This window comes from Trichoderma atroviride, chromosome 3 (assembly GCF_020647795.1).
Source record: "Trichoderma atroviride chromosome 3, complete sequence".
In the NCBI taxonomy this organism is placed as follows: domain Eukaryota; kingdom Fungi; phylum Ascomycota; class Sordariomycetes; order Hypocreales; family Hypocreaceae; genus Trichoderma; species Trichoderma atroviride.
The window spans coordinates 4,483,062-4,496,667 of NC_089402.1; the positions used below are offsets into that span (position 1 = coordinate 4,483,062).

The 13,606-nt window shown below is 52.0% G+C and overlaps 4 protein-coding genes across 4 annotated transcripts; 2 read left to right on the forward strand and 2 right to left on the reverse strand.

The window, feature by feature from the left end:
* Window positions 1-501: 501 nt before the first annotated feature.
* Window positions 502-2,783, forward strand: TrAtP1_006759 (uncharacterized protein). The gene is made up of 2 exons (XM_014082410.2): window positions 502-856; window positions 916-2,783. The coding sequence occupies exons 1-2, from the start codon at window positions 796-798 to the stop codon at window positions 2,466-2,468; spliced, it is 1,614 nt and encodes a 537-aa protein (XP_013937885.2). The 5' UTR covers window positions 502-795; the 3' UTR covers window positions 2,469-2,783.
* A 746-nt stretch (window positions 2,784-3,529) lies between these two features.
* TrAtP1_006760 (uncharacterized protein) lies at window positions 3,530-5,063 on the forward strand (the record flags this gene model as incomplete). The annotated part of the gene is made up of 2 exons (XM_014082409.2): window positions 3,530-3,778; window positions 3,924-5,063. 2 exons carry the CDS (start codon window positions 3,530-3,532, stop codon window positions 5,061-5,063), a joined length of 1,389 nt encoding a protein of 462 aa, XP_013937884.1.
* A 744-nt stretch (window positions 5,064-5,807) lies between these two features.
* Window positions 5,808-8,518, reverse strand: TrAtP1_006761 (uncharacterized protein; the record flags this gene model as incomplete). Its single annotated transcript, XM_014082408.2, has 3 exons — window positions 5,808-6,657; window positions 6,735-7,312; window positions 7,373-8,518. 3 exons carry the CDS (start codon window positions 8,516-8,518, stop codon window positions 5,808-5,810), a joined length of 2,574 nt encoding a protein of 857 aa, XP_013937883.1.
* Window positions 8,519-10,435: 1,917 nt separating this feature from the next.
* TrAtP1_006762 (uncharacterized protein) lies at window positions 10,436-12,287 on the reverse strand. Its single transcript, XM_014082407.2, has 5 exons — window positions 12,040-12,287; window positions 11,947-11,978; window positions 11,540-11,818; window positions 10,767-11,434; window positions 10,436-10,679 (listed from the first exon to the last, which is right to left on the reverse strand). The coding sequence occupies exons 1-5, from the start codon at window positions 12,245-12,247 to the stop codon at window positions 10,652-10,654; spliced, it is 1,215 nt and encodes a 404-aa protein (XP_013937882.1). The 5' UTR covers window positions 12,248-12,287; the 3' UTR covers window positions 10,436-10,651.
* Window positions 12,288-13,606: the final 1,319 nt, after the last annotated feature.

Genomic DNA, 13,606 nt, shown 5'->3' on the forward strand with positions numbered 1-13,606 from the left:
ATGCTATTCCATCAATTCCATTGCTTCCCACTCTCGCACAGAATACATGTACATTGCCCGAGACGGTACATGTTCATGTACTCCGGACAAAGCAGGCAAGGAAGCCCAACTTGGTCTGGGGGAATAAGCCAGAGCCACAGACAGCCCGATCATGAGTGTCGTGCATATCTCCCCACGGATGACAGCGTCTGCCAACGGCTACCAGCATCTGCTATTCGTACAAGTAGACCTGTATCCATAGAACGCTGCATGATAGTAGCACAGACAGCGCCCTCACGCTCTCCATCTCCACGACTGACAACAAGCAAACACACTGCATCTCTTGCCAGCAAAGCATACTTTACACATTACACTTTTTCCATTCCCCAAAGTCCGGCATGTCCGAGGCCGACACGCAAATCAGCGCTCTGGCATTATGTAATCAGGCCGTAACTCTCTGCAAGCCCGTCTCGCTCAGGCACTCAGGAGATATTACGTCACGTGATCTCGTCAGCCAGATGGCTTCAGCCCAACGGCTCCACCAAATCTGCCGCTGGAAACTCTGATCCAGCCTATGGCATGCCAGCGCGCGGCTTCTGACGTGTGGCGCACCAAACTCAGACTGGATTGTACTCTTGTAGACCCTGGCCTAGATCCGTTCGATATTCTTTCCCTTCATCATCCCTCCTATCCGCCACCTTCGACTGCAATTCACCCCCCATTCTCTGTTCTGTATCTGTTGATTCGGTTTCTCTCGTTGTCGCTGCAATCAAATCTTTTGTTTGCCTTGGTCTGTAATTCTCACATCTGCTCGCAATGAGCGCTTCATCCAGCCTCGCCCGCAGGGCTATAGCTCGCAACCCCTTGCTTGGTCCATGTAAGTTGTGTTCCAAAGTCTCCTATACAGACCGCCACGGTTATTGACTCTCTCCGAAGCAAGACATCTATCCAGAGGCGTCTCGCCAGCTCTCATCACCAGACATATTGCCCGACAGACCCAGATCCCTGCCTTGGCCCTACTCGTCCCTTTGCGCCAATTGGGAACCGAGCCTCATCGACCGGATGCGCCGTCTGGACCGCCCCCAGGGTTCAATGCCGAGCAGGCTAAGAAGCCGCTGCCAAAGGACCCTTCGAGTGCTGCTAAGAAATCAGATGCCGATGCAAAGACAAAGGATGGGTCGGTGACAGCTGCGCAAGCCAAGGCCGATGCCTCATCAACAGAGCTTGCTACCAAGAATGTCGACAACTCTCAGCAAAAGGACCTCGCAAAGAAAAAGGAGGCGGAAGTCAAATTGACGACCTGGCAAAAAGTTAAGAAAGAAGCCCAGCACTACTGGGATGGAACCAAGCTCCTTGGTACAGAGATCCGTATCAGCTGGAGGCTAGCACTCAAGATGGCTGCCGGCTACGAGCTTACCCGCAGGGAAAATAAGCAGCTCCAGCGCACTGTGAAAGACCTGGGCCGGCTCGTTCCCTTCTCCGTCTTCATCATTGTCCCCCTGGGTGAAGCTCTGCTGCCTCTGGCCCTCAAGCTCTTCCCCAACATGCTTCCCAGCACGTTTGAGGGTCAAAAGTCCAAGGAGGCAAAAGCCACTCTGTTGCGATCTACGAGGAAGGAGGTCAGCGGCTTCATTCGCCAGACGCTGAAAGAGTCCGGCCTTCCCCTGAGCCAGGCGACAGCTCAGAAGGAAGAGTTTGCCAAGTTCTTCCGCAAGGTCAGAGCCACTGGAGAAGCGCCCACTGACCAGGACGTTATCAAGGTGTGCAAGGTCTTCCGCGATGACATGACTCTGGACAACCTGTCACGGCCCCAACTGGTGTCCATGTGCCGCTACATGGGTCTCAACACCTTTGGCACAGACGCCATGCTGCGATACCAGATCCGCCATCGCATGCGTCAAATCAAGCGCGATGATAAGGCTATCGCCTATGAAGGCATTGACAGCCTGACTGTTGCAGAGCTACAGCTGGCGTGCGCCGCCCGCGGTATTCGCACACACAGCGTCTCCCCTGCTAGGATGAGGGCTGATCTGCAGACTTGGCTAAACTTGCGTCTCAAGGAGGGCGTTCCCTCTACGCTGCTGGTCCTGAGCAATGCTTACATGTACGGCCAAGGATCCGGCGAGGGCTCGAGCCAGATTGAGGCCCTTGTTGGTGTTCTCTCCTCCATCCCTGAGGAGCTCTTCCATGAGATTGAGCTGGAAGTCCACAACGCTGAGGGCGCCGCTACCAACAAGCAGCGTCTCGAAGTCGTCAAGGAGCAGCAGGATCTCATTGAAGAGGAAGAGATGCAGAACAAGGAGAGCCAGACAACAGGCTTTGCTACTCCCCGTGATGTCGATGACATTGACGAGAAGGAAGAGCGAGAAGCGTCGGCCGCTAAGAGTGGCTTAGAGACGAAGCCAGCCGGCGAGATGGTTGATGCCGAAATGGAGCAGATTAATGTCATTGAGGCTGAGAAGAAGGCCAATGTCCAGGAGAAGAAATAATGACATATCTTCAAACGACAAAGATGTGAAAAAAAAAAAAATTTAAGAAGAAAAAAGGAATTCATAAAGGAGGCAAATCCACGGCGTATGCTATAGCGCCGGCAGTCAAACGACTTGTTATTCTCATTTCATATGTACACAATGGGCTTATTACAGCATACCCGAATGGATAAGGGGTCATGTTACTACATAAACTAACAATAAGCTGGATGATGCAAACATGGAAACTTATTTGAGCGGTGGGCGGCATAGACATCTCGACACAATCAGGAAACAATAAATAGACTACGTATATGATTATAATTGCTTGCTACCATGTGTTTATCTTGCTGTGTGCTATGTGATGAATTCTTAACAGGACAAGCACATAGCCGTCGAGCAAATGTTAAAGTGGTGAAATATGATACTGAGCATGTGCAAGTAAAGCACCAGCATCGTAAAATAGCCAGAAAAGCTGCCGCCAATCGTCGGCGGTTGGCCACGAGGCTGTTGCGTCATCGTGGCCCACGCAGGTACCAACTTGGAAGGCAGCGTCGAGCAGGTACCAAAACCGGGCGACAGAAACGGAAGACAGTGCTTCAAATTATGCGCAGAAAACGGGGAAAGACATTCGCAACTGTTTTATCTTATCAAAGAAGCATTGTCATCATTCACTTCATTTGATCCTTTCAGCAACAATGTCCTCATTTTGAGGCTGCTGTTATGCGCATTTCGCAAATCCCATCCCGCGTATGTACCTGAGACGCCTGTGGAACCAGGTGCATGTAGGCCCTTGCTAATTGCGTGCAGCCTTCACACAGCCTCAAGTCATTCCAGCCAACTGGCAACGCCTCTTCGCTAGCCTCGGAATTTACGTTGCCTATCCTAAACTCTCAACTCTCAGCGTTTACTCACAGCCTTCCCTCGCTATTATTCGACCGTAGCCGCGCCGCTTCAAGGTTGGGAGCGCCTCGATTCAACTGTCGCATCTCCGCTCGGCATTTCTCAAGACTGACAGCCTCAGCTGCCGTCATCCGATCAACCATCGCCACTCAGCCAAGCTCCCCGCCGATGCTCCGACCATGACGAGCCCCCAAGACAACGACCAAGACGACTTCTCCAACGTCACCTGGAGCGAACATGTACACGAGCAGACAGCGCGCTCTGCAGCTGTCGCCGCCGCCGAGGGCCCCGGACACCCCATAGAGGAGGTTGGAAACAGCTCGGCGAATGCCCTCGGCCGTGAGAAGCTCGAATGCACCGTTGGGTCGCCCATCAAGGAGAATGACGGCACCAAGGATGCTTTTGTGTCATATCTCGTCACCACTCACGTACGTACAGCCGATTCATGATTGCAAGCGACTGGTGGCTCTGGCTCTTGTCTTATCCTCTCCCTTCCTACCCCGCCTTGAAGCTGTCGCAAGGCGATGCTCTACTACAGGCTGCCGGCTAACTCAACGTGCAACATGACCTTAGTCTACATTCCCATCCTTCCAGAAAGAAGTCACGACGGTGAGGAGGCGCTTCACAGACTTCGCTTTTCTGTTTAAGCAGCTCATGCGAGACTACCCCGCCTGCGCCGTCCCGCCAATCCCGGACAAGCAGCGCATGGAGTATGTCCGTGGCGATCGCTTCGGTAATGACTTCACTTCACGGCGCGCCCACTCGCTGCAGCGGTTCCTGAACCGCCTGTCGCTTCACCCAGTGCTGCGCAGGAGCACTATCCTGCACAGCTTCCTCGAAAGCCCCGACTGGAATGCGACCGTCAAGAGCCGCACAACTCGTGGCAGCATAGCGAGTGATCCCGGCGGCTCCAGCGGCGTTTTCGACAACTTTGCCGATACCTTTATCAACGCTTTCACCAAAGTCCACCAGCCTGACAGACGGTTCCTCGAGGTCAAGGAGAAGAGCGACAAGCTTGACGAAGACCTTGGCCACATCGAAAAGGTAATTGCCCGCGTGGCTCGCCGAGAAGGGGACCTGGAAACCGATCTTCGGGATCTGGCGGAGCAATTCCAGAAACTCATCACTCTTGAGCCTGGTATCGAGTCCGCTGTCCACGCCTTTGCCGCTTCCATCGAAGATACGGCACAACACCTTCACCAGCTCAAGGATGTAACAGATCAGGACTATCTTGGATCGCTTCGCGACATGCAGGCCTTCTCCCTCGCTCTCAAGAACCTTCTCAAAGCCCGAGAGCAGAAGCAGCTAGACTACGAACAGCTGACGGAGTACCTCAACAAATCCACTTCTGAGCGCGATTCTTTACGCTCCGGCCATGGCGCACCCAGCGGGCCAGGTGGTTTCATCCGCGCCAAGATCGAGGACGTTCGCGGAGTGGACCACGAACAGGCCCGGCGAGAGCGCACCAGAAAGCTGGAACTACGGGTCGAAGAGCTCAGCACCGAGGTCGAAAACGCCCGTGAAACCAGCCATCGGTTCGACGACGAGGTGATCCGCGAAGTTGCTGACTTTGAGCGCATCAAGCGCATCGAGATGAAGGCCCAGCTTGGCGGTCTGGCGGATGCCCACGTCAAGTTTTACGGTGACGTCGCCGAGCTGTGGGAGCAATATGTCATGGAGATGGAGAAGGAGGGCGTTGTTCCTATAGCATGAGAATGAGCTAAAAGATGTGGTTTTTACGTGATATTGATGACAACCTATTTTGCAGCGGTCCTTTTTTTTTTTTTTCTTTCTTATTTTCTATTTCATTCCCACGTAAAGAGGAAAGGGAAGGAGTGTGGTATAGGAACTGGTGTTGAGGTATGCACGGGCTTATACATTCTTGTTTGGAAGGGGGTTTAGAAATAATAATGACACGGATATTTAATACAAGGTATCAACTTACTTTTTGCGCCCAAGAAGCATCTTGTTAAACGATATATAGCCTGGCTATAAGCTACCATTTTTAAGCTTCTGAGAAATGAGAAGAATGCAACGAGAAAATTGGAGGAAACAGACACATTCGTTATGAATGCTAGATTGCTCGTTGTCCGGCGAGAGTGTTCTCTTTGCTTTCACAATAAGAATTGGCAATCGACCCCGTCCTCCATTCAGATGCGGTTCCCATTTCCCATGTAAATGAAATCCATCTAACACAGCGAGGCAACCAAAGGGTAATAGATACATATAGGCATGCGCACCTATCTATACATTCATTATACACTAGCTATGTCCCTCATTCAAGGCAAAACCACTCCATTCAAGCAAAACAGAGTACCTATTGATCAGGGACCATGAAGAAAAATGATATAATTGTAAAATATACTCCGTCTAATGAATACCTAGTTTTCAAAATCCCCTTTTTTTTGTGCTTCAATTCAAAAAACCACAGAGCAGAGAAGTGCTTCTCATCTATATTCAACTCGATAACCTCTGTTTCTCATTACCGTTACCGTCATCATCATCATCGCTCTCCTCGCCAACGACATAATGTTCCGGCTCGTCATCGGGATTATGTCCCGCCAGCCGGGAAGCCGATCGATCCCTATACTCGTCAAACTCATCGTCGTCGTCACTACCGCCGGCAAAGGCATCGTAGAGCTCTCCGCCACGGGTGCGGCGCGTCTTCTTACCACCGTTGGCACCCTTCTCAGCACTGTTTAGACCCTCGGTCTCTTCTTCGTCGAGAAGTTCGAACTCGTAGTTGTTACGGGGGTTGTTGCGCAGGCGGCGGCGGCGAGCGACCCATAGGTAGATACCCAAGCCGCAGCAAAACGCAACAATCAGACCAAGGGCGGCGTAGATCCAGATCTTGGCCTTGTTTCCAAACGTCGGGAGCCAGGAGACCCATGAAGATGGGCTAGTCGTGCTGGATGGTTGGGCAGATTCAGTCCCGGTTGCAGCCTCGTGCTCAGTATCTGATGGCTTTTCATCGGTAGAGGTCTCTTGGGGTTTGGTCGATGATTCTGTGGGCTGTGCCCCAGGCTTCGTTGGGCGCACAGGGTGGTCTGTAGGATTGGTGGTGACAGCCGTCTTAGTTGTGCTTGGCACCGCAATCGATTTGGTAGAGGCCACTCCCGAAACGGTGGACTGAATCACGTCATGGTCGGCATCTTCATCCTCGGACGGCATTGGCAGGGCCTTGGCCTTGCTAGCATCAATGCTCTCGCCCCAAAGCTTTAGGTGCCAGTCGATGAATTTGCCCTTTTCGTTGTTCACTTCCGTGTCTCGGATAATGACAGTCCATCGTCCAACGCCACTCTCGCCCCTGAAAGAAAATTTTGTTAGCACCAGTGGTTTTTCTTGGAAATGCAGTAAGAGAAAAATAAAGGGGGAGAAACCTACCAATGGGCAACGGACATGAAAGTCCAGTCATCATAACCGCCTTTGAAGTTATCCTGTTTACGGGAAACGGAAATGTGGCTGATGACGTTGTCAGGGCTGACCAAATCCACGCTCAAATCACCACGGCGGGTGTGTTCAACGTTCATGGTAACAGTGACGTGCTCCAGACGAGCCAAGTTGGCTTCTTTGAGCATATCAGCAGTCACATCAAAGGTCATTGCCAGTCCGTCGTTGCCTTCAGGAATATCCTTTTTGACATGAAGCCAAGGAGAAAAGTACCAGGCCTGAGGCTTCACTTTCTGCCATGTTTTTGATTTCTCAACCAGACCGTAAGAGTCGACTTTGCCGTAACCGAAAGTGTGGCTGAATTGTCTCCCAGCAGAAGTGGTCTGCCACTCGGCGTCTGTCTCGTCCTCCAATTTGACAGCAGTATCCATGGCAAGATATTGCATGTCTCGCCAAGTCAGATCTGGGCGAACTTGCATGACCAGGGCAAAGATACCCGCCGCAAGCGGTGCCGCAGCTGATGTACCTCCATGAGCTGAATAGCAGGCATTTTCTCCAACATCAGTTGTGTGCTGTAAAATGGTAAGCGACTAGAATCGGGTTCGAAGGCAAAGAGGGGAAAAAGAACTTACTATGCCATCGCCGCCACCACTACTGTAGGTGACAACGAGCAAGGCGGAGCAGTGTTCTGAGTAATACGGGTGTTGGCCAAGGCGATCAACCGCGCCGACCGTGATGCTGAAGATGGAGTTTGTATATCCGTCAAAATTGCAGTTGTCGCCGCTCGCGGCACCGTTACCACTTGCGAAGACGTAGATGGAACCAAGGCCTCCTCGGCCTTCCTGAATGCCCTTGAGCATAGCTCGTCGAATCAGGACATCAGGGGCTTCCATGGATCTGCCATCGTCCGGAGGTCCCCAAGAACAAGAGTAGATCTGGTTGTCCTGATATTTGTAGATCATGGCCTCGGCTTCATCTGCATCGCTGATAGGGCTGCTGAGAATTCGAATGCCGGCAATCTTGGAGTCGTAGGCAACGCCAAGTCCGCAAACATCGTTTTTGACTGCAGAAATCTCGCCAGCGCATCTGGTGCCGTGTTTATCATCTGACAAGACCGGCTTGGGTTCAGGGTCGTTGTCGTTGAAATCCCAAGAGCCTTCTGCAAAATAGTTGTCCTTTAGGTCTCGGCTATACATATCCAGGCCATCGTCGATCACAGCGACTGTCGCATTCTTGCCAGTGATACCCTCGAGCCAGAGCCCAGTGACATTGACATCATGGCCAACCTGCACTGTATTGTATAGATGCCACTGCTCTGTAAAGATCGGATCGCCGATGCCCAGGTCTCTCATGACATTTGATTGCGTGAGGACCGCCGAAGCGTCAGGCTTTTGACTCTGCGGGAGTCGAGGAAGCACATTGTCCCTCGGTGGGATGACCCTCTTCTGCAGGCGGCTGCGAGCCTCTTGCTTGGTCGTCAAGAGGACTCCGTCGAGGATGTCGTACCCGCCGGCGTCTCGTTTCCTCCTTTTGCGTTCTCGCACCTCATCTTTGACAATATCTCGGTCGTGCTTCTCGGAGCGGAATACGTGGTGGTCGGTCAGCTCTCCAAGCTGCCCCTCGTGCGTTAATCCAAGACGAGCCGCGATATCGCTGGGTTGTGTTGAATGGTCGAGGTGCAGAACATAGTAATCGTTTTTGTTGTAATCTCTGGCAATTCTGGCAGCCTGCGTCACGGCCACCAGGCTAGCAAGCCCGAGCACAGAAGCGACTCTCATGGCGGCGTAAAGAAGGCAAGGCGCTCGCGGAGCTGCCGGCGCAAAGAAAGGGATGGGACGCGAGTTGAAAGGGAAAAAGTGGCTGAAGCTATGAACTCATGGAGCCCTCTTTTGGGGGGGGGTTGTTTTTGTTTGTCTGTTTATAGGTCGACTGAAAGATTGTAAAGAGGATCTGCAAAATGCTTGTTAGTATTTAGCAAAGCAGAGTTGCAGGTCCAACTTTGGGCTGACGAATGAATGGCAGCTCAGGAGTCGCAGTCGTCGCAACTCGCCACATTGGAGAAGCGACTCGGAACGGCACTCCCGACGCACCGCCTGCGCCGTCTTGCACCACAGGTGGCCAATCACCAAAAAGATGCCAAACGTGAAACTCACCCAGATATTCGGATCTGCAGTGCAATATGCCGCAGATCTTTGGCTTCTCCCAGCTGCTGAAAACAACCAGGAACCGAATCAGTAAAAGATATAAAGATGTGCAAACGAGAATCATGAAACGAATGGGACAGTTGGAGATGCCAGTTGTCGTAACCGTTCTGTCGAAAACGCATTGAATAGAACACCAACTCGCTTGTGCAAGTACAGGTACAAGCAGTCCCCCTCCCCTCGCTGCTATTGCGGGCGCAAAGCAAAGGGGACCACTGGCTGATCGCCGTACCGCTACCAGCTTGCAAGTAGGGGGTCGCACTAGCAGGCTAGATGCCGCGCCACTAACGCAGCTTTAGCAGGTCGGTCTGGGCCTCTGACAGAGCAGATTTGCCTAAACTGAAGCCTAGAGCAGCTGTAGCCGATCCTTTTGGCATAGGCTCCTGCTTTTTATTGATTTTGCGGAGCAATAAACGACACTGCAGACCAGGACTATTGCCTGTCAATTAGGAAAGACCCCCATTTCAGGGTCTCGATTGAGAAGTTGAACTCGAACCCGAGGCAGTCTGGATACTACATGGCCCTTGCTCTTTGTTTACTAGTGACACGTTGTCGTGTTTGATGCTTGCTCTGCAAGTATAAACTTTGGCACCACCATGTAACCATCACGTGTCGTCATTCTTCATCCAGAAGCATACAGGTTCCAAGTCGTCAGCACTCTGTCAAAGCAAAGAATAGCAACGGCGTAAGAATCTAAAACTGTCTGCGGGCTGAGTTGTGCATATACCGCATGCACAAAATAACAACGACCTGTCCTCTCTAAATGCTACACTCCATCTGTGCTAATGGCAATAAGTATCTTATTCGTCAAGTCAAGCTCAATTCAATGGCGCCTCTATTGAAGCGACAATAGACACCACAGCAAACAACACGGGCACGCTAGCTAAATGTTCTTTGTAGCTTTTTCAACCAACAATGCACCAATGCACCAGCAAACCTTCTCTTGCCACATTTCGTAACCACAGCGACCAGCTTTTCTGCTTCAGAAATTTTCGCTAAAAATATTTTGAATTTGACTATATAACGCATTGCAAGGATTGCCAAAGCTTAAGCTATACTGCAGCCACTACTATTCAACTATATATTGAGTCTCCTCCGCATCCACGGCACATAGTCATATGCATATAAACTATTCACAGCCAGCCTCCGGCCCTCAAGGCCACAAATTGCCAAACTCGGAGCTCGAACCGGACCGGCAGAGGAGGTTGCGACATCCGGCCCTCCGGAAACACGCCGATAGAATTGGGGTCTTGTTTGATTTTGAAAAAAAAAAAAACCCCCCCCAGTCTCCAGAGCTCTGATTGTGCAGAGATTCGCAGCGCCGAAGCCGGAGGGCAAAGCAGACCCGCTTTGAAGCCATTCTCTCGACTCGACTCATGAGCAGATCTTTAATTGAGAGACGCTACCCATACTACCCCAGAGTTCAGAACCTCCGATACGGAAGAACACGGAGAGAGAAGAGGAAAATGATTCACAAGGGACAGTTTTGTATGTGCGTGAAACGAGAATTCATATTTTCCCATATGCGGTATCGTAAAAAAGGCCCTAACTTTTTAAACTATCACAACATGCCTCGTCACTCCAGATCTCCCAGGACCTTTGCCGAGTGTCCAATGCAGGTACCAAAATAAAAAAACGACATTTTACCCCAAAATGTTTTTCCTCCCCACAACACCATCCTTAAAACCCACAACGCGCGAGTCGCGCTGCTTATTTCTGGTTCTCGGGTCGCAGAGAGCTGTGTAAAGAAAGTGAACATGTTAGCAATGGTGATCTTGAGTGAATGAGATGTAATGTAGTGCTGCGTGATGCATAGGTAACTTACCGAACGGCCTTGCCGGCTCTCCAGATCTCCAGCTCTCGGATCTCCTTCAGCTCAGCCTCATATCTCTCGCGGTAGTCGGGCTGGCTGTTGTATTCGAGGGATCGCTTGGTCTCGGAGCCATCCTTGACGGAATCGTACAGGCTGTTGAAGACGGGCTTCAGGGCATCCTTGAACTTGGGGGTCCAGTCAATGGCACCACGTCGGGCAGTGGTGGAGCAGGCATCGAACATCCAGTCCATGCCGTTGGCACCAATCAGAGGGTACAAGCTCTGGGTGGCCTCCTCGACAGTCTCGTTGAAGGCTTCGCTGGGGCTGTGTCCGCGCTCACGGAGAACCTCGTACTGGGCGAGGAACATGCCGTGGATACCGCCCATCAGGCAGCCACGCTCACCGTACAGGTCAGAGTAGACTTCCTTCTCAAAGGTGGTCTTGTACAGGTAGCCGGAGCCGATGGCAACACCAAGGGCAACAGCCTTCTCCTCAGCCTTGCCGCTCACATCCTGGTAGACGGCGAATGAGGAGTTGATGCCACGGCCCTCACGGAAGAGGGAGCGGACAGTTCGGCCAGAGCCCTTGGGAGCGCAAAGGATGACGTCAATGTTCTTGGGGACATCAACCTTGGTGAGGTCCTTGAAGACGGGGGAGAAGCCGTGAGAGAAGTACAGGGTCTGCGGCAGACAGCCGAGTTAGTCGCAACTTTAACAATGGCACGCCACCTAATTGGGGTGAGGCTGCCATGAGAGTGAGGGGGGAGAGGCAGCGCAGCCACATACCTTGCCCTCAGTCAGTTGAGGCTTGATGGAGGGCCAAGTCTCGGACTGGGCGGCGTCACTGAGGAGGTTCATAACGATGGTACCACGGGTGATGGCATCGTCAACCTCGAAGAGGTTCTTGCCAGGAACCCAGCCATCCTGGATGGCGTCCTTCCATGACTTGCCGTTCTTTCGGACACCAACAATGACGTTGAGGCCGTTGTCGCGGAGGTTGAGACCCTGGCCGTGGCCCTGGGAGCCGTAGCCGATGAGGGCGAGGGTGTCGTCCTTGAAGTACTCCTGCAAGGCAATTGCGGTCAGTTCGTGCGCCTCGCCCAAGCAAATCACCATTGGATGAATTGGAGTGATGGAAAAGTGAGGTGTCTATGACTCCTCGAGGGGGTCCATTTTCATTTTCAATTACTCACCAGAAGCTTCTCTTGGGGCCAGTCGGCACGCTCTACAATGCAGCCAGTTGTCAGATCACAGCTCTCCATCTCATAACGCCTCTGCGCACTTACCATAGACGTCCTCCTTGACGCCCGCAAAGTCAATCGTCTTGACACCACGGACCTGCTGCTGGGACAGGCCAGCCAGGGCCGGGCGAGCAGCAGCGACGGCGCGAGTGGCGCTGCGAGCAACAGTGTATGAGCGCTGGGCCACACGAGGGGCAATCAGCTGTCGAGCAATTGGTGCCCGCAGGGTCTTGGAGAAAGCTTTTGAGGCCATTGTGAGGAGGGATCTGGTGTGTAAGAGGGATGAAGAGGAGAAAAAAAGAAAGAAAAAAAGAAGAGGGAAGTAGGAAAGTTTATTTAGCAGAGAGCAGATGAGCAACAGATCGTCTACCTTTTGAATTGGGTGGGTGGGGGAAAAGCCTCAGTGGCAGCAGCCCGATCTCGGTGGTGCCAATTGCGCCAGCTCCAGCAGCTTTTCTGTCTAGACGGAGGTGCCCCCTGTCCCACACATGTGAAAAAACCCCCGTTGTATGTAATTCGAGCCTAGCCCTGCCAAGGGTTTATCAGAAATTGCCTGTACAGTCAGTGCGATGAGTAACAGAGACAATGGCGAGCCTTGCTTTGACGTTTGTGGTGGGCCCTCAGCTTACTGTACTGTACCCAGAAGCATGTCTTGTGTCAATTGGGATGTAGCACGTCGTAATATTGCGGCAGGATTTTAGCATTGCTGTGACTACAGGTAGTGGCTATTCCGTGGCCAATTGGTCAGCCATTATTGATGAAGTTGATGTTCCCTGTGCAATTGTTCAACCGCTGTGATTAGAATTCCACGAAGCTGCTGCTCATCCTCCCCGCAGCCGACTGCTCGTCTCCCAGCCAGAGGTGACGCATCCGATGAGCGCTTGCAGCGCCCACTTGCTCCGTTAAGGCTCCAGCAGCGTGGAGCTGCAGCCCCACCTCAACCGCCGAAATCTGGCTTCTGCTGCTCGTGTCCAATGGAGCGTTTCTTATTCCAAGTTATTTGTTCGAGCCATTGGCGTCTATCCATGATGATTTACTCTTAGCAATTTCAAAGCAGAGCCTTCTCTGCCCCTGCATCATCATCTTCTTCTTCTTTTGCTCTCTTGAAGCTCACCTTGTAATCATCTCTAGCCGTCTCCAAAACATCTTCTCGTCTCGTCATGGCCAAGCTCCGGTCGTGATCCGGAGAGTCACCAGCCGCAGCATGTATTTTCGCACCTACAACATGCCGGGATACCCAACACCAGCCTCTGGTATCTTATTTACCACCCTCATGTAGTTCTCTTCCCTTTGGTCCAATTGCTCTCTCCCTGCCTATGTCTGCGTGCTACGTGGGCGAATGCATGCACAGGTACCTCGCCCAAGCAGCCAATCACGTAGACGCTTTCTCTAGATACTTGTAGCTCAGTTTCTTACAAGTACTTGTTCTGCATTGCATGACATGCAAGGACAATGTCTTGGGTTGAGCCACGCAGCGGTCGTGGAGTGATGGAATTGCTCAGGTTTCAGACTGCGTTGCACCGTGTACTACTAGTAGTCCTAGGACTTTGTATATGCCTGGCAGGACACACTCGGGCCATTTCGGAACGGCCTCAGACAAAACATCGATTCA